Source organism: Anomalospiza imberbis, chromosome 17 (genome assembly GCF_031753505.1).
Source record: "Anomalospiza imberbis isolate Cuckoo-Finch-1a 21T00152 chromosome 17, ASM3175350v1, whole genome shotgun sequence".
Taxonomy (NCBI): Eukaryota; Metazoa; Chordata; class Aves; order Passeriformes; family Viduidae; genus Anomalospiza; species Anomalospiza imberbis.
The window spans coordinates 7,567,334-7,587,059 of record NC_089697.1 but is presented as its reverse complement, the minus strand read 5'-3'; the positions used below and the strand labels follow the sequence as shown (position 1 = coordinate 7,587,059).

Genomic DNA, 19,726 nt, shown 5'->3' with positions numbered 1-19,726 from the left:
GGGAGGAGCTGAGCAGAGCAGGAATAAAGCTTCCCTGTGTTTGGGGATAATCGTGCACTGACTTAGCCAGGAAGCAAGAGCTACTCAGCTACTTGGAGAGGTAACTGCTGGTCAGCTCTTTGCTTTGTAGTCTGTGAGCAGCAAATGCAGCTCTGTGCACCTGGGGAGTAAATGAGTGCCAAAGAGCCAGAGGATTAAGTGCTGAGTACTATTTCCAAAGTACCCTGTGTCTGTCCAAATGTAATTGTGTGGTGTATGGGTAGAAAATGGCCTAGGGGAAACAAAAAAATTAGGATTTAATATTTCCTTTTGAGTGTCCCCTTTCCTTTTGAATGGCGAAAGATGTATTTTGCTTTCTTACAGAGATGTATGCCAAGATACTCTGGTGGGAGATAGGGATTTGGATCCCACCACACTGGCTGTGGTCCAGCGTGAGTGATATTTGTTATCTGGGATGTCAGTAAAACTGCAGTGAGGAGAGATGCCACTGACTCACTTGTACTGTGCCTTATTAACCAAGTTCTGACTCAGCCTGTGAAATTCAGGTGGTTTAGATTAACCCCCACTGGACAAGGCAAGGCTGAGCTGAAGATGGCACATTGTAATGAACCTTGCAGAGAGGGTGCTCATTTCCCCGTGGTTAGAGGATGTGGTACAGAGCACTAACACAAATTTAATGCTTCCATTGGGAGCAGGGAGAGGGTTTTGCCTCTGTTCTTCTGCCTTGGCTGCTGCAGATAAGTCCAGTCTCATGGACTGAGGCAGGATCTGCTTTTAAAGAGCTGCCCGATAGGATCAGATGTGCCAAACAGACAATTAGCGGGCAGAGCAGTGGTGCCATCCCTCCCTGCCAGCCTTTTCCAGCGCCTTCTGTCCTCTGAAGCCAATTTCTCCTGTGCTTTTCTTTGCCCAGCACTTGCAGCAGTGCTGGCTGTGAGCTGTGAGCACGGCTGCCTTGGGAACACCGCTGCTCCCACGCAGCCAGCGCCAAGGAACTGGGCTCCCACCGCTCTTCATGCAGGAGTAATTTCTGGTTTGTGATGCCGAGACTGGTGGATGCTCTGGGCTACAAAAGGACTGTGAAAGGGAACTGAACTGCACCTTTATTGTCACTAGGTTAAAAGACTGCACTGCTATGGGAGATCTCTTGGGAGCTCACAGGTTGAAGGAGGCTGGAAACTGCCGATCTTCCAATATAAAGGAAAAACGTATCCATATCCACATGGATGCATCCACGCTTCCCATGCTCACTGACCTTGTCCTGGGACTTTGCACAAGCGTGTGGAGTGACAGGACAAGGAGTAACGGCTTCACACTGACAGAGGGCAGTCAGCTGGGATATTAGGAAAAAATTCTTCCTTGTGAAGGTGGTGAGTCTCTGGCACAGGTTTCCCAGAGAAGCTGTGGCTGCCCCATCCCTGGAAATGTCCAAGGCCAGGCTGAATGGGGCTTGGAGCAAGCTGGGAGAGTGGAAGGTGTCCCTGTCTGTCGCAGGGGGTTGGAACAAAATTAGGTCTCTTCCAACCCAAAGCATTCTGTAATTCTGTGAATAAGGAATCCAAGTTGGGTTCCAGGTCTTCTTTGGGAGAGAGGGGCTTTTGTTGTGGAGTGACCTGTGGCAAGGACCTGCCTGTTCCCACTGCCCTCTCCCTGCCTGCTGCTGCCACACTGCCTGCCTGCTCTGGGTTTCTCATGCTGGTTCTTTGCAGCTGGTGGTTGCTGGTGCAGTAGTGCTGGGCTGGCTCCAGTGTGTTCCTGTAGTGCTCTGGAGCTCAGGCAAAGGCCTTCTTCCACACATCCCTGAGATCTCATTGTGGGAGCAGCCTGGGATAGGGAACAAATGCTGGACACAGCTTGACCTTTGGGGAGCAGTAGATTCCTCCACTTGGCTGCAGAAAGCCTGGAAACTACTGCCCTGAGTATGTGCTGCTCTGGGAGTCCTGACAGGGTTGCTGCCTCTGTGGGCAGGGTCTGGCCACACTCCTCCCGCAGGGCAGGTCATTTCCCCTGCATCACCTCCCCCTGGAGCCTCACAGATGCTGGACCTTCACTTGTCAAATCCCCAGCCAGCTCAGATCTGCATTTGCAGCAGCTACTTCATGTGCAAGGCAGAGTCTTCCTCACCCCAGCCAAGGAAGGCTCTGCCTCCCTGCCACGTGCAGGATGTGGCTGTGTCTGCCGTCGCAATTCTGGGCATCACGAAGGTGCTGAGCTGCACAGCTCGACCCAAGGAGCTCTCCCAGAGAGGAGAGTGGTCCAGAGAGAGCTAAGATCAGTGTCCCAGGGTGATGCTTTCTCACATGCAGAGGCGCATTTCACACGTGCAGCTCACCCTCTCGAGTGCGCTCGCCCACGCGGAGCCTGCCCAGCTCGAGCCGCAGGCTGTGGGGGTGGTTTGAAGTGTTTATGACTCAGGCTCGAGAACACATTGTTAAAGCAAAGCTCTGCGTTGTGGCGTTGTTGCTGACTTTCAAGTGAAATGGGCAGAGCCGTGCAGAGCGCTGTCCTACCTGCTGAGAGCATCAAGGGAACAAAAGCTACAGCGAAACCGTGCAGCCCTGAGAAATGCCTTTGTAATTTTAGAAATACAACTGCTGTGGAAATAAGATGTTGTATGAGTAAGTGCTCCTTGGTGCAAGCCTAATGCCTCAGCCTTCCCCGTGGGACAAGGCTTTTGAGATTGCATGCCTGCAGTTTGGAATACAAGGGACCTGACTCTTGCTGTGGGCTGTAAAAGGCAGAAAGTAAACTGGGACCAAAAGCCGAGAGGCAGGAACAGGCTGGCACAGGGAAGGCAGACACTCTGCTCCCCTGGGTGTGCAGGGAGAAGCCGGGCCCTCCAGCCTGGTGGGCAGAGCAGCGTCAATGCTTTTTCCATGGCAGGGGCTGTGGAGGAGTTATTGCTAATTGCTGCGTGAGGGAAACTCATTCAGTGCCTTCTGGAATGCTGCTTTTTTGGGATTGTGCCCCTGATTTTGTACTCTGCTCCCTAGTACCATTACAATGAGGGTCTGTCATCCCTCAAGGGTAGATGTTACCTCAACTGATGTTAGTGGCACAGCAAACTGTCCCCAGCCCAGCAAGGCCAGCGAGCTGGCAGGTGGCCCCCTCACACTAAAAGAGATGAGAGAAGTGGGAATTTGAGGCATTCCTTGACTCAGTTTCCTGGTTCTCCAGCTGTCCATGTGATGCTGCAGTCTGTCCCTCAGCCCAGCCTCTTGCACAGCCCTGTGCCCAGTGTTCATCCCTCCTCACTCTCTGCAGGGCTCACGGCCTTTTACAGCTCTCTCTGCACCAGGGCTGGTGCCTGAGATGGCCGTGTGCCCCACAGGGCAGGGGAGTCTTCTGTGCCCTTCAAAAGGTGCTGTGGATTTTCTGAGTGCAGGACAGAACCCACCTGCTGCACTGGAGCTGCTGGGGGATTGGGAAAGCCGAAACGTGGTGTGACCAAGAACGCGAGGTGCTCACGAGCCTGTTAGCCCTGAGCATCATCCAGGGTGGCCTGTGCTGAGAGGGGAGGTCAGCCCTGGTCTGCACTGTCCTGGCAGAATGGCCTCAGGACAGGTGTGCTTGTAGGAGAGCGAGTGTCACCAAGGCCACATGCTGCCCCAGCTGAGCCTGGATGAGCTGTCCACTCTCAATGTGGCCTTACCCTGTATCCCACAGGATACTCCTGGTCTTGTTTGATGCTGAGGTGTATCACACTAGATAGCAGATTCAGTTTAGGGCTGGGGGGAAATGAGTGCTGTAGGTTGCCTCTGGGAACATGCCAGATACTTGAAGATCAGTGTGGTGTTTACTAAAGTTAACCACATCCAAATAAAAGAGAGGTTTTGCCATCAGCCCTTTCCCTGCTTGCTGAAACATTCCTTGTGCTTCCCCTGCTGATCTGCAGAAATCCCCTGGGCTCTGGTCTTTGCAGTCTCTCTCCTCACCGCCTCCATTACAGTCACTTTAAGCCTGATGCAATTTGTATTTTTTAATGTTACAGAACTTGAGGTGGATTGTGGTTCAGTTGAACAGGAAAGGACAATGTCAGAGCTCAGCAGAGCACTGTGCCTCAATTAGATCTGTGTCTCATTCATTAGCATCCTCTCATCTCCTGCAAATATGCCTTGAGGAGAATCAGGGGAAACACCAGAGATGTGACCCTGTTGACAAGACAAGCCCAAGAGGAGCAAGTGACACAGACGCTCACTGATCAGCTTTTGCCTTGGAGCTCTGGCTGATGGAGGAGTGGGTGTGGGATCAGAGAAAGGTTTGGTTTGAAACAGACCCTAGTGCTTATCTCATTCCAACCGCTGCCACGGGCAGGGACACCTTCCACTAGACCAGACTGTGCCAAACCCCACCCAACCTGGCCTTGAACAATTCCAGGAATGGGGCATCAACAGCTTTTCTGTGCCAGTGCCTCACCACCCTCCAACAGTGGGCTGGAGCAGAAAAGAGGCTGCCAGTGTGCCTGGTCCCTCATATTTGCTCTGCAAGAGACTCTGAATGCTAAAGAACATGGAACACCACTGAGCAGGACCTGGGGATCCAGGCTGGCCCAAGGGAGGGTTGTGTGTTGGAAGCACTGCACCCTGACCACCAAGATTCCAGCAGCTGGGAAAGTGCCCCACAGCACCCCAACTGCCACGAGCAGCTTGTCTGTGGCTGTCATGTGGAACAATGTCCAGCCAAGAACAGGTATGTTTGTCTTGGAAGGTTGTGACATCACTTGGGGTTTAAATCATCCTCAGAGATAAGCAGCAGCTGTGGTTTAGCTGTCAGCCAGAGGTGTGGATCATTTCTAAGGTGGGATTGTTCCCTGGAGTCTCGGCTGCAGGAGAAGCCAGAGCTGCTCTCTGCACAAAGACTTGCTCTGGTGCTGGGCCATTCCCTACCAGAGGACAGGCAATGCCCTGTGATTTTTCTTCCAGACCTTCTTGTTGGATGTTGTACAGGTGAGTGGCCACATGAGATGGGGTTATCTGCAAAGGGGTTCAGCAGTCTGGGGCAAAGGTAGAGTTTGGTAGGTAGCTGAAAGCCATTGGAAATGCATTCAAACTGGATCAAAATCACATGATTGTAAATATTGGTGGTGGAGATGTTTCTGGGCCATTTCAACACTTGGAGGGGTGTCCAGGGAATGCAGATTAAACACTGGCTGGAACAAGCTGCATCGTGCTGCTGCTCACAGCCTTCCCCCAGGACTTCTTTCCCTTTCAAACTGTTGTTTCCCTCGCCCCCCCTCCCCTGGTCCCATTCCACATCTCTTTGATAATTTTCCTTGGAAGACACTGGGGTGCAATCTGCTACTGACTTCCTGGTCAGCAAGAGCCCGAGGAGAAAATACAGCAAAAAGCTGGTCCCATGGTGAATGTCCATGAAGATATCTTAGGAGGGTCTTTGCTGTGTTTAAATTCCTTGAGTGGTAGCACAAGGAGGCAGCTGGGACACTCCACTGGGAGGTGAGGTTTTTGAGGGATTCAGTGCTCTGAGAAGCCAGGGTGGTGGGACATATGGAGTCAATTGTGTCAGCAGCTCTTCTCCAGGCTCTAACTGGGGGCAGATCTTGCAAGCAGAGGGTCACTGCTGACCCAGGGTTCTGCTGCAGGGCAAGGACTTGAAGCAGTTAAGCAAGAAAATGAGAGATGTTAGAAACTCAGACATTAGGTTTTCACTCAAATGTTAGTGCTTCCTCTCACAGACCTTGATCTTGCAGTAGCTGGGCTGTGGTTTGGAGGCCAGAGAAGAGGCTGTACTGGGTAGCTCAGCATGTGCAAGGAGCAGCGTGGCCACCTTATCTGAGGGTCGCATCCGGCCAGCTCTGCTTCCTCCTCAGGGCTGCTCCAAGCTCTGTGCTGTCCAGGGTGCTCTGCTACAGCATGGTGTGATCCCTACCCTGCCTCCCTGAAATTCCTGTAGCACCTGTTCAGGTACAGCTCCTTCCAGACTGTAAGGAACATGGTGCCTGGGGCTGACTCTCTCACACATCATCCTGTGCTGTGAGGGATGGGGCACAGCCAGCTGGAGAGTCCCAGGCTCCCTGGGAAGGGACCTGGAACAGAGCCGGCGAGAGCTGCAGCTCAGGATTATCAGGGATGGATGCAGTTTGAAGCCATTGCCCACTGTCCTACCCCTGCCTGACTTCTCACCAGGTTTCATGAGTGCTTGAATTCCTTTTAACCCACATCAGGTAGAGTGTGGCAGCTGGGAATAAGCCCAGGCTGGAGAGGCTGAGTTCATCCAGACGTGGATTTGCTGTGCTGTCAGGATGTGCTGCTGTGGGGGAAAGTCATTGCTTCCTGTTGCTTCCTGTTCACTGTCCCAAAGGCCTGGTTTGTGTCCCAAACCCCTCCCTCTCCCAGCTGGCAGTCATGGGGAGAGGGTCCTGGTGCAGCTCCCATCCTGCCACCTCCCCAGAGCTTCTTCCAGGGGTTGGCCTGGTAGGTCCTGACAGATCTGGGCAAGGCAGATCTACGCTTTCCTTTAAACTGCAGTGCTGGGAGGAAGAGCCCCTACCAGCCCCAGAGCAGCACTGAGACATTGGGGTGTGGAGGTGTCACCTAACCTGGTGGGAACACAAGCAACACAAAGGTTGTTTTTGAGAGGAAACGATTTTTGACCAGTTTTTAGGGAAAATACTGCTGAAATAGTGGATGTCTTTGTGCTCAGACTACCCTTTCATGGGGAAAGGTTTAGAATTTCTTTGAACAAAGGTAAAGTTGAGGCCAGCAGTGGGTTAAAGCACGAGCAGAAACAACACCTGGCAGCAGGGGAGTGGGAGTCAGCTCTGTCCACCTGCCTGGGCCATGTCACCTGAGTCACTTCTGGGAAAACAGGAGAGAATGGGCTGTACTGCCTCCAGTCAGCAGCTGGGAGGGGTTGGCAGCTTGTCCTGGGTTTTGACAGGTTGGGAGGTTATGGAAGAAGTGTCAAATGAATTTCAAGAAGGTCTGAACTTTTAAATCGTAGCCCATAGCTACATCTCCCATAGCAGCATCTTCAAAACCTGGTGGCACCCCCACATCTCTCCTGGCAACAGTGAGGGGGCAGTGGGGGGGAGAGGGGGGAAATCAGCCATCCTGGGGCTGTAGTGCTGGGCTGGGCTCAGCCTTGTGCAGAGGCAGAGAGGGAGGCTAGTTATTTTTAGGGCTAGAGCTGGATCTGACTGTAGGGTGACCTTGCAGCTCTCCAGTCTGGTGCACACTGGCAGGGTTTGAGAAAATTGCACCCCAGTTGTGCGATGAATTAATGCAAAGCCTTAAGTCTCATGGTGCAGCACTGCAGTCAGGGGGTGATGGTGTTTGAGAGCAGTGTCAGGATGGTCACAGCAGCCCTAGTTCAAAACCATTTCTCTCATGTACAAAGAACCTGATGTTTGTTTTTGTTTTTTTATTTCTTTTCCTTTATTGTTGTTTAGTTTTCTGGAGAGTGAAGGCTCTTCCTTGGGATCACCTGGCTCAGCCTGGTCAGGTGTTGGGATGCACTGCACGCTGCCACTGCCTCACTTCCAGTCTGGCTGCCTCTGGATTTAGGAACAGTATAGGAGCAGGGTCACTGCCCTGGACCTGCTGGCCGCACTATTGCTCATCCAGGTGCCACTGCCCTTCTTGTCCACCTGAGCACACACAAGCTTATGTTCAGCTGCTGCTGGCCAGCACCCCCAGATCTCTTCGCAGATTTCCAGCCACTTTGTCCCAAATCTGGAGCACTGCATGTGGTTGCTGTGACCTGAGGGCAGGACCTGGCACTTGTCCTTGTTGAATCTCATACCTTTGGCCTTGGACCATCGATTCAGCCTGCCCAGATCCCTCTGCAGATCCGTCCTTCCCTCCAGCAAATCCGCAGCTGCTGGTGTGTGTGGTGCCTGCCAGCCCACTGCTGCCTGGGGTGGTGTTTCTGTAGCTCAAATAATATCCCTTTTATTTTTACAGTATTAAATTTCAATGGTCACGCTTGTCCCTCTTTCTGACATTTCTGGCATTTCTGATTTTGTGAGTTCTGTCAGCGGATGATCCTGAGGGCAGGGAATGATTGGGGCAGAATTCACTAGTTTTCAAGCCTTTGTGCTTTCTCAAGAGTTTAGGCACCAGAATGTGACCTGGACCTGTCCTGGGTCAGACCAGCTGGACCCTGAGCAGTGAGGGGCTGGTCAAACCTGGCTGAGCTCCTTGCCTCCGTTGAAACACTGCTTGTTGCAGTGACCTTGCTGCTGGTAAGATGAGCAGGTTATGCCAAGGATTGAAAAAAACCCAAAAACGAACCAGAACACCCCACCCAGAGCAAGAGCTGCTGTGCCTGACGTGTGCAAGCGTGCCTGTGCCAGTGAGGCAAGGGCTCCAGTGTGGGCTTACGTCCAGTAGCATTTTCCCCTTTCAGATCCTTGTTTATCACTAGTTCTCGTAGAGACAGCAGGCCTAGCTCTCGGCAAAGACAGCATTACTAAGTAGAGATAAGAACATGGCCCTTTCTATGCCCTGTTGTTTTTCACCTTGACTCACGGCCTCACACATCTGCCCTCCTGATGTGGAAAAGTCAGGGACCACTGGCACCTTCAGTCTATTGGAGCTTTAATGTAAAACATAATGCTATGGCATCAAACAAGAAAAAAACACCCTTGGTATTTCAGTATTTAAAAGATACAAGCAAGGGACAGAAACAATTAAAACTTGCTTCATGCTATTATCTGTTATTTTAAGAGTCTCCTCCTCTTGTGTCCCATTTTAATGCACTTGCTGAGAATCCTGGCTTTTTATTAGTCTCTTGGCTGTCCTTGGAAATTCTCTGTTCCCTTGTGGAGGCTCAAGTTCACCTCCTTGAAGTAAAGAAATAGGACACTTTGAGGCAAAAATCCTGTGCCTGGAGTGATTCTTTTTTTGAAAAAAAGAAAATAGTTGCTGCTGTACCACAAAAAAGTCCTTTTGAGTGTGGGGTTGTTCAAACCTGCATATCTTCTGCTGAGCCTGTCCCAGCGATGCGGGGCCAGCACTGACCTCCATCTGCGCAGTGGGGAGCAGCATTAATCACAGGATCATTATGGTTAGAATAGACATTTAAGATCATCAAGTCCCAGCATGACCAAGGCCACCACTAAACCATGTCCCCAAGTGCCACATCCACGTCTTTTAAATTCCTTCAGGGATCCTGACTCCACTGCCCTGCACAGCCTGTGCCGGTGTCTGATCATCCTTTTCAACAAATTTTCCTCAGTATCCAACCTAAGCCTCCTCTGGCACAACTTGAGGCATTTTTTCTTGTCCTGTCCCTTGTTCCCTGGGAGCAGAGCCTGACCCCCAGCTGCCTGCACCTCCTGTCAGGGAGCTGTAGAGAACAAGACCTCCCCTGAGCCTCCTTTTCTCCAGGCTGAGCCCCCTCAGCTCCCTCAGCCTCTCCTGGTGCTCCAGCCCCTTCCCCAGCTCCATTCCCTTCTCTGGACATGCTCCAGCCCCTCCATGTCCTTCTTGGAGTGAAGGGCCCAGAACTGATGCCAGGACTCGAGGTGCCTCGGCACTGTCCCGGTCCGGCTGGTCACACTGGGGAGGGCACGAGCCAGGACGCTGTTGGCCTTTGCCGTTGGCGTTCCCAAGGAGCCCAGGGTCAGCACTGCCGCCTTGACTGTGTCCAGTTCAGCGGAACAAAGGACAGGACGAGAGGACATGGTCTTAAGATGCACCAGGGGAGGTTTAGGTTGGACATGAGGTGAAATTCCTTCACAAGCAGGGTGATTAGACTTTGGAACGGGCTGCCCACAGAGGTGATGGAGTCACCGTCCCTGGAGGTGGACAAGGAAAGCCTGGACGTGGCGCTCAGTGCCCTGCTGCAGTTGACATGGTGGTGTTGGGTCAGAGGTTGAACTCGCTGATCTCAGAGGCCTTTTCCAACCTCACTGATTCTGTGGTGGGCCACGCACCCCGCGCTGTGCGGGCTGGAAGTGGCGATAAAGGGGCAAAGCGCGCAGGGCCCCGCGCCCGGAGGGGCCCTCGTGGCCGGGCCCGCGTTCCCCCGGCAACCGCGCGGGGCCGAGATGGCGGCGGGGCGGGGGGGCGGAAGATGGCGGCGGCCAGGGCGGCACCGCCGGGCGGGATCTATGGAAAGTCGGGCGGGATCTATGGAAGTGACGGGCGGGCTCTATGGCGGTGACCGCCGCGGCTGCGCACACGCGGCTCCTCCTCCGTCGGGCTGCGGGCGCTGCGGGTGCGAGCGGCACCGGCACCGGCATGGGCGTGCATGTGGAGACCATCGCCCCCGGCGACGGTGAGCCGCGGCGAGCCCGCTCCCCCCCACCCCTTCTGCCTGCCCTCCCCGCGGGTCCCGGTGCGGGTCCCGGTGCCGCGGGGTGATGGTGCGTGTCTCCCCGCAGGGCGGACGTTCCCCAAGCGCGGCCAGACCTGCGTGGTGCACTACACGGGTGAGTGCGGGGCGAGCCCGGGAGCGGAGGGGCGGGAGGGTCGGACCGGCCCGGACACCGGCGGAGCGGGGCCTGCCGGCCCCCCCCCGCCCCCGGCTGCCTGCAGGGACCCCGGGCGCGGCAGCTCGTGTGGCCCGCGGCGCTCCACGGGGAAGAGGGGGGTCCGGGCCGCCACGAGGGCCTTTCCCGGAGGAGCGGATGAGCCCCGGGACGGGGATGGAAGTCCTGTCGGTGCCCCGTGGCCGTGGGGAGGCCCCGTTGTCCCCGTCTTTCCCGCAGCCTTTTCAATGAAGGGGCCTTTCCCACCCGTATCCAGCCTTCTTTCTGGGGGTGCACCGGGGAACGACCCAGAAGGGACCCCGGGGCGCAGGCAGGGGCACCCCGGTGGAGCCCTGGGGGTCCCAGGGCAGCTGAGACCCGTGGGCTGTGGGGCGGCCGGGCCCGGAGCCCTCATGGGCTCCACGAGGCACCCCCCGGAGCTTTGGGGTCTGCTTCTTCAGAGCGGGGTCCCCGCTGCCACAGCTCCCTGCACGAGTGCAGTCCCTCTCCCCAGTCCTGCCCCAGTTCCTTCTCCCTTGTAGGGTGACACCAGGGGTTCCCGTGGGGCCGCCCCAGACCCGCATCCTGGGGTTTTTGGGGGGCCCCAGTGCGGGTAACCAGGGTGCTGTTGAGTGGTCGGGGTGGTGCTTTGATGAGGGGCTGCCCCAAAGCCGGGGAGGGTCATGTCCTCCAGCAGCCTTCTGCCAGCTGGGGGGAGAAGAAACCAACCTTGGGACCCCAGAAATGCTTTAGGGATCACTCTGGGGGCTCTTGTCCCCCTGGGCTGCCTTTTGTACATCGTTGGCTCATCGGCGTGGTAAAAATGAGTTAATGACTCATTTGTGACTGTTTTTGCTAATAACCAATTTGCCTTCCCGCCCCAGCACTTTCCGCCTCCCCTTGCTCCCCTTGGGGGGCTGGGGTTGCCCCTCTCTGCGGAACGGGGCCCGGCCCGCTGGGAGGGCTCGGCGGGCATCCAGCCCATCTGCTGCTCCTCCATCTCCCCCGTCCTTCCCGTTCCCTCGTCAGCAGGGAGAGGAAGCAGCTTGGTCTGCCCGGCCGCCCCGTTTCCTCCGCCGGTGGAAGAACAAAGAGAGGCTGGCAGGCAGTCAAGTGGCTCCCGGTGGGCCAGTCCTGCCGCCTGCCAGCCCTTCCGACTCCCAGCCCTCCAGCTCCCTGCGCCAGCTCTCCCCTCGTGCGGCGTTGCTGGAGCTTGGCTTCTCTCCCCAGCCCTGTCCCCCACCCCGGCAGAGCTGTTTGGGGGTCACTAGCATCCTGTCCCCACGTCACGGTGCTTCAGGCAAAGTGCTACGTGGTGACTTGCTCACAATGGACCCTCCCCAGCAGCAGTGATCTGCTGCACCTGGGAGAGGTTCTTTATTTTATTTTATATTTTATTTTATTGTCATTATTGTCTCCATTTGTCCTTTATCCCCACCCCCGTTCCGTCTGCAGGCAGCCCCTGCCCCACTGCCTCGGCAGGCAGCAGGAATCAAACACCTCCAGGCCCTGATGCCATTTCCCAGCGTCGGCAGCGCAGTTCCTGCAGCCGGCTCTGCCAGAGATGGGAGCGGGGCTTGGCTCATGGGAAACCTTACAAACCGTCGATTCCCGGCCCGGTTGCAATGCTCAGTGATCCCAGAGCAGCATCAGGGATGGTGGCAGAGTGCAGTGCTGGAGGTGCCGAGCTCCAGGACTCCTTCCAGAGCCCTGCGTTGGCTCCGTCCCCAGCTGCCCTTTGCTCCAGTGCTGGGGAGATCCAGCCTGTGGTGTGCAGGAGGCAGCTCTCCCTGTGCTGGGTTATGGATGCACAGTGGTTTGGGTAAAAACCATTTGGGGAAAAAAACAGTGATCCAAGGGTGAGGGACTGTGGGGAGCCACCTTGGTCAGCCAGTGGCTGGTGCTGCTTCTGCCTGTGCCCAGGTTCCTGCTCCATGGGGCATGGCCCTGCTGAGAGCATCCCAGAATGGACAGACAGCCCTGGTACAGGAGAGCAGTGCAGAGGAAGGAGGTGGAGAGAAGAGCAGTCTCCTTGGAGATGCCACTTGCTTATGCTGGGGCTGCAGAGATGGAAATGTATGGGGGGAGCTAGTGAAATTGAACCTATTCCCCCTCCTTCCTTCCAGGTCTTGGGTCTTTTTGTGGAGAGCTTGTGCCACGGGTTGTCCGAAAGAGCCTTTGATGTGAAATCTAGTACGCAGGGCTCTTAAAGGCACTAAAGGATAAAGTTCCCTGATGCACCCAGTGTGTTCAGCACACTTTGCTTTGCTTGCAGCAGCTGGCATGGGATGGAATGGAGTGTGGGAGTGAATCAGTGGGGAGATGATGTGGATTGGGGCCCACCAGAGCTAAGCCCCCTGAGTCAGAGCAGGGAGCAGAGTGGGGCTGCTGTGCAGTTGGGGATCCTGTGGTGCTGGTGCCAGGGAGACTGGCTGTGTGGGGAGACTGTGGGCACCCCACTGTGCTTCAGGAGGGGAAATGGGGGGCTGTAGTCATTCTGGGGAGTATCAGGACAGGAACAAGTCTGACATGGATTGGCCAAACAGCTTTGCCTGAGTGGCAAAGCACACTCACCATGTGGAGTCTCTGAGGGAGTTGGGCTTGGAGCAGAGGTGGATACTGGAGGAAACTGCCTTTCTCCAGCAGGATAGCACTGAGGGAAATGCTGTTCTCCCTAGCACCTGTGCACAGTCCCTGGGGCAGTGGTGCTGCTCTGGGTGCTGCCCTCGATGCTCTCCTGCTGCTCAGCAAACATCCTGTGGTCAGGAGGTGTTTCCTCCCAAGGTGTGCGACTGCCGGTCCATGGGTTGTGGCAACTGTGGGAGCTCAGCACCGTCTCCTGCATCCCCTTCCCTGCACTGGGGTCCTCTGTCGTGCCAGGCCTCAAGAATGGTGGGCAGAACCCTCTCCCCACCCAGCTGTGGGGGATAATAGGGTGGGCTTGAGTGATGGGGAGTGCCGGTGGAGGCAGGATTGAACCTCATCCAGGCATCCCTGCCCTGAGCAGGGGTTTGGAGCATGCTGGGTAGTCCAGGGTTTCTGGGAAGGTTTTTCCATCCTGTCCCAGCTGGAGCAGAGGTGTCTGCCCCACTGCTCTGGTCTCTTCCTGCCTCTCCCTGGGAGGCTGGCTCTATGCCGGAGCCCCTGGGCAATGGAGCCCCTGGGCAATGGCCATGCCAAGGAGGAGGGGATGGAGGGGGTGCGGGTGGGGCTCCACAGCCCCGGCAGAACCCGACCCGGCAGGTTTGTCCCAGGGCTGACTCTGCCTGCTCCAGCACTGCTCTCCGCCGCCTCTGCCCGCCCAGGGGGGCCCGGAGCCAAGTCGCACGTTGCAGCCGGCGTCTCCCAGCTCCTGCCTGCCAAGTGTGGCAGAGACCTGGCAGGGCCACGCTGCCTGGCTGGGGCTGTGCTCCAGAGCCCCCACTACATCCCATGGCTGCTGCAGCCTCAGCTGTAGGGCTCTCTGTTCTTCCTCATTGTGATTTCCTGAGATCCCTTGGGGTCTGTATAGACCAGCTGGGATCTCTGGGGGCTCAATTCCTTCTGGGTGGGAGCCAGGGCAAGTGGGTCTCCATAATCCACCTGTATGAGCTCTGCCCTTCTTGCAGGACTGGGGGTGACAAGCATGGAGCCCTGTCAGGGGCTTGGATAAGCTGGGATGTGCCAGGGGCTGTCTGCTGCTCCTGGGGCTCTGCTGGGGTAGCTGCTTTTGCCAGAGGATGCTTTTCTTCCATAATAGCTTTAAGATCTCGTTATCTCCTTGCTCAGGGATGGCAGGGATGAGGAAATGGTTGCTCATACTTGTCCAGGGCTGGAGAAATCTCCCAGGAGACTTGTGGGCAGAGGAAGTGCATGAGATGAGGATGCACTCTCCGAAGGCTTGGAGCCTCTTTGTTTTCCCCACTGGCATGATGGGGGAGCATGGCCAGGCTCCCACATATGACCTTCTCCATCCTGGTTCGGGAGAGCTGAGTGATCGATCCCTCAGGCTGCTGCAACCACCATAGTCCATCAATCCCTCTCTTCTGCAGCCGGGGAGCTGCCAGCTCTGAAACACTTCCTGAGGCTGGATTGGGACAGGTGAGCTTGGCAGTGGAGTCAGGCAGTGCCATCCACTCCTGTGCAAGGTTGGCAGCATCTCCTGCACTGCTGCTGATGCTTCTGCATTCCCTGGTCAGGACATCGAATGGGATGCACTTCTGCAGGCTGCAGATGCCCTGGGAGCATCCCAGTAGTCCCTGCTTGCTGTGACAAGCAGAGGGTTGTGCTGCATGGCCCCTGGGGATTTTCCTTGGTGGATGTCCAGGGAGAAGGGTGGCAGAGAGCTGTCCTCTCTGTCCCTCCTCAGCCACCTTGGCCCATTGCTGCACTGGAGGGCTCGGAGCCGAGTCAGGGTCAGCTGGGGCCGCAGCCAGGCAGTGCTGTTGGTGCCAGCCTACATGGGCTGCCCCTGTCCCTGCTGCCAGGTGGGAGGAAGGCCAGCGGACGGGAGCAAGGAGCAGTGCCAGACAGGCTGGAAGCAGGTTCAGCAACAAGAGGTTTATCCTGGAAGAAGGAAATGAGAGAACTCCAGATTTACTATTCCAAAGTCCAGGGCTACAACGTGACCGGCTGAGCTGGTGATCGACACACTGGACAAGGGATTTTTCCTGTCTGTTAAATTAAAAACTTCATTCTGCTCCCTGAGAGGAGCCCACAGGTCTTGGTGCTTGTTGCCCCTGCAAAAGTGATGTATTTTTTCCCATTCCCTTCTTTCCGTTCAACATTTCCCATCCCTGTGGCTGCTGGTCCCTGTGTGCCAACCTCTCTGGTCACTTTGCAAGCAGGGGCTGAGCTCCTCCATCCCATCTTTTTCACAGACACCTTTTCCCTTGCACACATGCCCTGGCAAAAGGAAGTCAATCTGCCCCATGCCATCCTAAGGTAGTTTGTTTTTTCAAGACCGTAGAGCAGTTTCTAGTCAGGGTAGTAGGGTTTTCAGGCTGTTTTGGGAAGTGAAGAAGTGTTTCGGAAGAGAGTTTAATTTTGCTCTTGTCACACAGGGTTTATTGTACAGGGCACTGGCTGTGTTAATGCAGAGCTGGAGCTGCCTTACAGGAGTTGACTGGTGGAATTACTGCTCCTATAAGGCAGCGCCAGCTCCAAGATTCCCCAAGAAGGTCAGGCAGGGAGCAAGGGAGGGGAGGAAATTCCTCCTTAGCTGATGTTGGGGAGTTATATTTAGCTCTGGGGATATCAGCCTGGCTCAGCCCGTGCTGGGGAATGAGGGCTGCCCCAGGCACATGCATCTAGCACTTGGTGCTGCCTCTCCCCATCGTCATTCCCGGGTCCAGGAGGGATTTGGCTTAAATCAGCTGGGCACTGGCAGGGCTGGAGGTCAGTCACAGCCTCCAGATGGGACACTGGAGTGTCATCAGTGTTTTGGGTGCCTGAAGGTAGAAGCCTGGTGAGTGAGAGGTGTGTTTTCTGGTGGGATGGGAAGCACAAGGTCAGATGCTGCTGCCTGATGATAAATGGCTGTTGGTGGTGCTGCAAGGTGGGCAAGATTTTCTTCCCCCATCCATCTGCTCCCCTGTCAGTCCTTGGTCCCAGTCCAGAGGAGCGCTTCTCTTTGGGCCAAAAAGTGTCATCCTTCCCTGCCCCGGGATGGGTGATGCTGCAGGGATTTCCCCTCCTGTACAGGTGTTTCCCAGGGAAAAGGAGGACAAGCTGAGACACATCTTTGACTCAGAGCCATGTGACTGTCACCTGCTCGGGCTGCCAGGTCACAGCATCTCACATTGGCATGCGTGGCTCTGTCCCTGTATCACCATCTCCCTCTCTCTCCCCAGGTATGCTGGAGGATGGGAAGAAGTTTGATTCCTCCCGCGACAGGAACAAGCCATTCAAGTTTGTGATGGGCAAGCAGGAGGTGATCCGTGGCTGGGAGGAAGGAGTTGCTCAGGTGCCTGGAGCTCCTCTGCCTTGCGCTCCCCGTGCCAGGCTGTGCTGCGCCAGGAGCTGCAGCGTGGGCAGGAATCAGTGTGCATGCAGCTCATTCCCTCTTCTATTATTTTTTTATTTTATTCCCCTGTTCCACCCCCTCAGCGCTGGGAGGTGTGGGTGTGAATATCACCTTCTGCATTTCCACCTGCCAGCTGGCAGCAATGGAGCCGGGCCAGGCCCCAGCAACACCTACGGCACGTCGGTGACTCAGCGGTGACATTTCTGCACTGAGTTAGCTCTGAACGAGCACGGCGGGAGCGCTCAGCCCTCCCGGGCTCCGGAGCCCACGCGGAGGGAGGGCTGGTGGGCACAGCACAGCTCCAGGCTGTGATCCCACGCTGTGGGCACAGCACAGCTTCAGCTCCTGCCCGTGTGACACTGCTCACTCTGTGCCATGCTGGCAATGCAAGCACAAGGATGCTGGTGGCTGGAGGGAATGGCCTGGCATTCCCTGCCTTCCCTCGTGTGAAGGATATCTCAAACCCTGCTCCTTTTCCAGCCCATGCTGCCTACCTTTTCCCTCTGACACTCTTCCTGTTCCTCTGGTTTGTGCAGCCTGAGTCTGTACTCTTGCCCAGTGTAGGGAAAACAGAGGGGACAGGTGTGTGTGTCCCTCCTCTGTCACTCACCTGGCAGTTGTGCCCATCTCCTGACATCCCTGTGTTTCTGTCCCTGCCCCAGATGAGCGTTGGTCAGCGGGCAAAGATGACCATCTCCCCAGATTACGCCTACGGCTCCACTGGCCACCCAGGGATCATCCCACCAAACGCCACTCTAATTTTCGACGTGGAGCTCATGAAATTGGAATGACCCATCCCAGCACCCTGTCCTCGGGTAAGATGGGGCAACTTCTGTCAGGGACTGTGTGGACTGAGGACAGTTCAAGGCCCCTGTGTTTGATCTTGGGACAGTGTGGGGAGGTGGGATGGAGGCAGGGGGGGAATGGGCAGTAGTGGGGAGTATGAGAAGGACAGGGCAGGTCTCTGTGGGTAAAAGTTGCTCTTGGGAGTCTGGTGAGCTGGGGTTCTGATCACTACAGTGCTACATGCAAAGTTCCCAGCCTGGCAGAGCAGGTTGATGTCATGGAGGTGTCGCAGTGCCAGTTCTTTGTGCCTTGGGTTCTGAGTGTTGCTGCACCAAGGGGGCTCGGTTGCCACAGCTCCTCCTGCCTCTCCTGCTGCTTGGGCAAGGGGCTGATGGTGTGGGCAGGAGGCAGTGACTATGACCCAAAGGTTGGAGCACTTCTGCTGTGGAGACAGGCTGAGAGCTGGAGTTCCTCAGTCTGGAGAAGAGAAGGCTCTGGGGAAACCTTGGAGCACCTTCCAGAGCCTAAAGGGGCTCCAAGAGAGCTAGAGAGGGACTTCACACAAGGGCCTGAAGTGACAGGGCAAGGCAGAACAGCTTCACACTGACAGAGGGCAAGGTTAGATTAGATATTAGGGAGAAATTCTTCCCTGTGAGACTGGAGGGGCCCTGGCACAGGCTGTCCAGAGAAATTATGGCTGCCCCATCCCTGGAAGTGTCCAATGCCAGGTTGGATAGGGCTTGGAGCAACTAGACTAGTGGACAGTGTGCCTTCCTGTGCCAGGAGGCTGAAACAAGATGGGCCTTTAAAAGGTCCCTTCCAACCCAGCCCATTGTGTGATTCTGTGGGGCTCTGCTCTGGGGTGTGGGGTCCCCACAGTGTGGGCAGGGTGGGGCTGTGCTCCCCACTGCGATCAAGGCTTGACTGCTGCTCTGAGGGCCCAGCGTGGTTTGTGTGGAGGCTGCTGTGCCCTGGGCACATTCCCTCCTTGTCCAGCAGGCAGCTCTGTCACGCTGCCTCTCCTCTCTCCACACAGGTTTGGCACATGGAGGAATCCAGAATCTCAGCTTCAAGAAGAGTGCACATGACTTTGTACGGAGCTTTTCCTGATAGTCCACTACACTCATTGTATAACCTTACACCTTGATTGAATGCCTTTGGTCACTAAGCTTTGCGTCTGACTCTTCCTCCTTGTATCGTGTTTTTATGTCTTTTTAAACTATACACCGTAAACCTCAACTCTTTTTGGGTCAAGTTCTTAATCTTATTTTTGTTCCAGGTGTAGACCACGTTTTCCCAGTAGCACGCAGATGGGCTGACCTTAGATAGGAGTCATTTGAACAAAAGGAATCCTGTTAGTTACTAGTTTTGGTGCAGATTTATGGTGTTTCCAAACCAGAAATTGCTGCTGCTGCAAAAGCCATAGCAGAGTGAGGTTGTCGAGGCTGAAGGGATGCAGAGAGCAAGGTAGCACTAGGATTGTTTACAGGAATTCTGCCTGGAGTGGGACAGCGAGGGAGCCTGGCCTTTCCCTGCTCCCTGAGGAGCATCACTGCGGGCATTGTGGGTTTGCTCTGGGAAAGGAGGGCTGCTCTGCCCCTGCTTCACCCTGCCATCTCATGGTGGGCCTGCCTTCCCCTCCAGACCACTTTTGGATTTAGGGAGTTGGGTTTCCACCAGAGCTCCACCACACCCTGAAAATCCCGTAGCACGGAGCTTTCTTTAAAGAAAAAGGAAAACTGGACAAAGGGAAGGTGCTGTCTACAGGGGAGGTGGTAGGGGCTGAACTCAACAAAAATGCCTCTGTCCTCCTTCCTCCCCATGGAAAGGAACCATCAGCTCCCCATTGTCCTTGCTCTGAGCACACCTGCCTATTCTCTCCTGCCACCTGATGCTGGTCATCGCTGCTTGCCTGGTCTCACAGGACGCATAGCTGTCCCCTGTGCCCCTCCCTCTGCCCTGCCCAGTCTGTTGGTAACAGAAATCCCCACCAGTCACTTCCTTCTCCGCCGCACAAAGGTATCCAGTTTATTATCGCAATAAAAACGCTTTATGCTGGCTTTTCTCAGCCCTGTGTCCTGGAGGTTCTTCCCTCGCCCGTCTGTCGCTCAGCACAGCAGGGGCTGGGCTCGGGGGGTGCCGTGTGGGGTGCTGTGGGTGCTGCTCTGGGCTTGTGGGGTGCTGTACCAGGCTCGTGGGGTGCTTTGGGTGCTGTGCCAGGGTTGCAGGGTGCAGTGCCAGGCTCATGCGGTGCTGTGCCAGGGTTGTTCTGCTGTGCTGCTGTACCTTAGTATGGGGCTCAGGTGCTCGGCCCTGGGAGCACAGTAGGATGCCTGGGGCTCCTGTGCTCTGTGGGGAGGTGATGGTGGCCTGCTGGAATTTGCATAATTAATTGCCTCACCATAACCTATTAAGCGTTGCCCTTGTGGCTGTGACTCAACCTGGACTGGAAGCATGTTCCCATGGTCCTTGCAGCTCTAGGGAAGCCTTTCTTTGCACCT

General features: G+C 55.7%; 1 protein-coding gene and 1 long non-coding RNA gene across 2 annotated transcripts; one reads left to right on the top strand and one right to left on the bottom strand.

The window, feature by feature from the left end:
- Positions 1–8,650: 8,650 nt before the first annotated feature.
- On the bottom strand, positions 8,651–9,466 carry LOC137484161 (uncharacterized). The gene is made up of 2 exons (XR_011004768.1): positions 8,895–9,466; positions 8,651–8,803 (listed from the first exon to the last, which is right to left on the bottom strand). It is a non-coding gene; the product is annotated as an uncharacterized lncRNA (long non-coding RNA).
- Positions 9,467–10,118: 652 nt separating this feature from the next.
- Positions 10,119–19,293, top strand: FKBP1A (FKBP prolyl isomerase 1A). The gene is made up of 5 exons (XM_068207806.1): positions 10,119–10,242; positions 10,349–10,396; positions 16,267–16,379; positions 17,102–17,254; positions 18,262–19,293. Exons 1-4 carry the CDS (start codon positions 10,119–10,121, stop codon positions 17,228–17,230), a joined length of 414 nt encoding a protein of 137 aa, XP_068063907.1. The 3' UTR covers positions 17,231–17,254; positions 18,262–19,293.
- Positions 19,294–19,726: the final 433 nt, after the last annotated feature.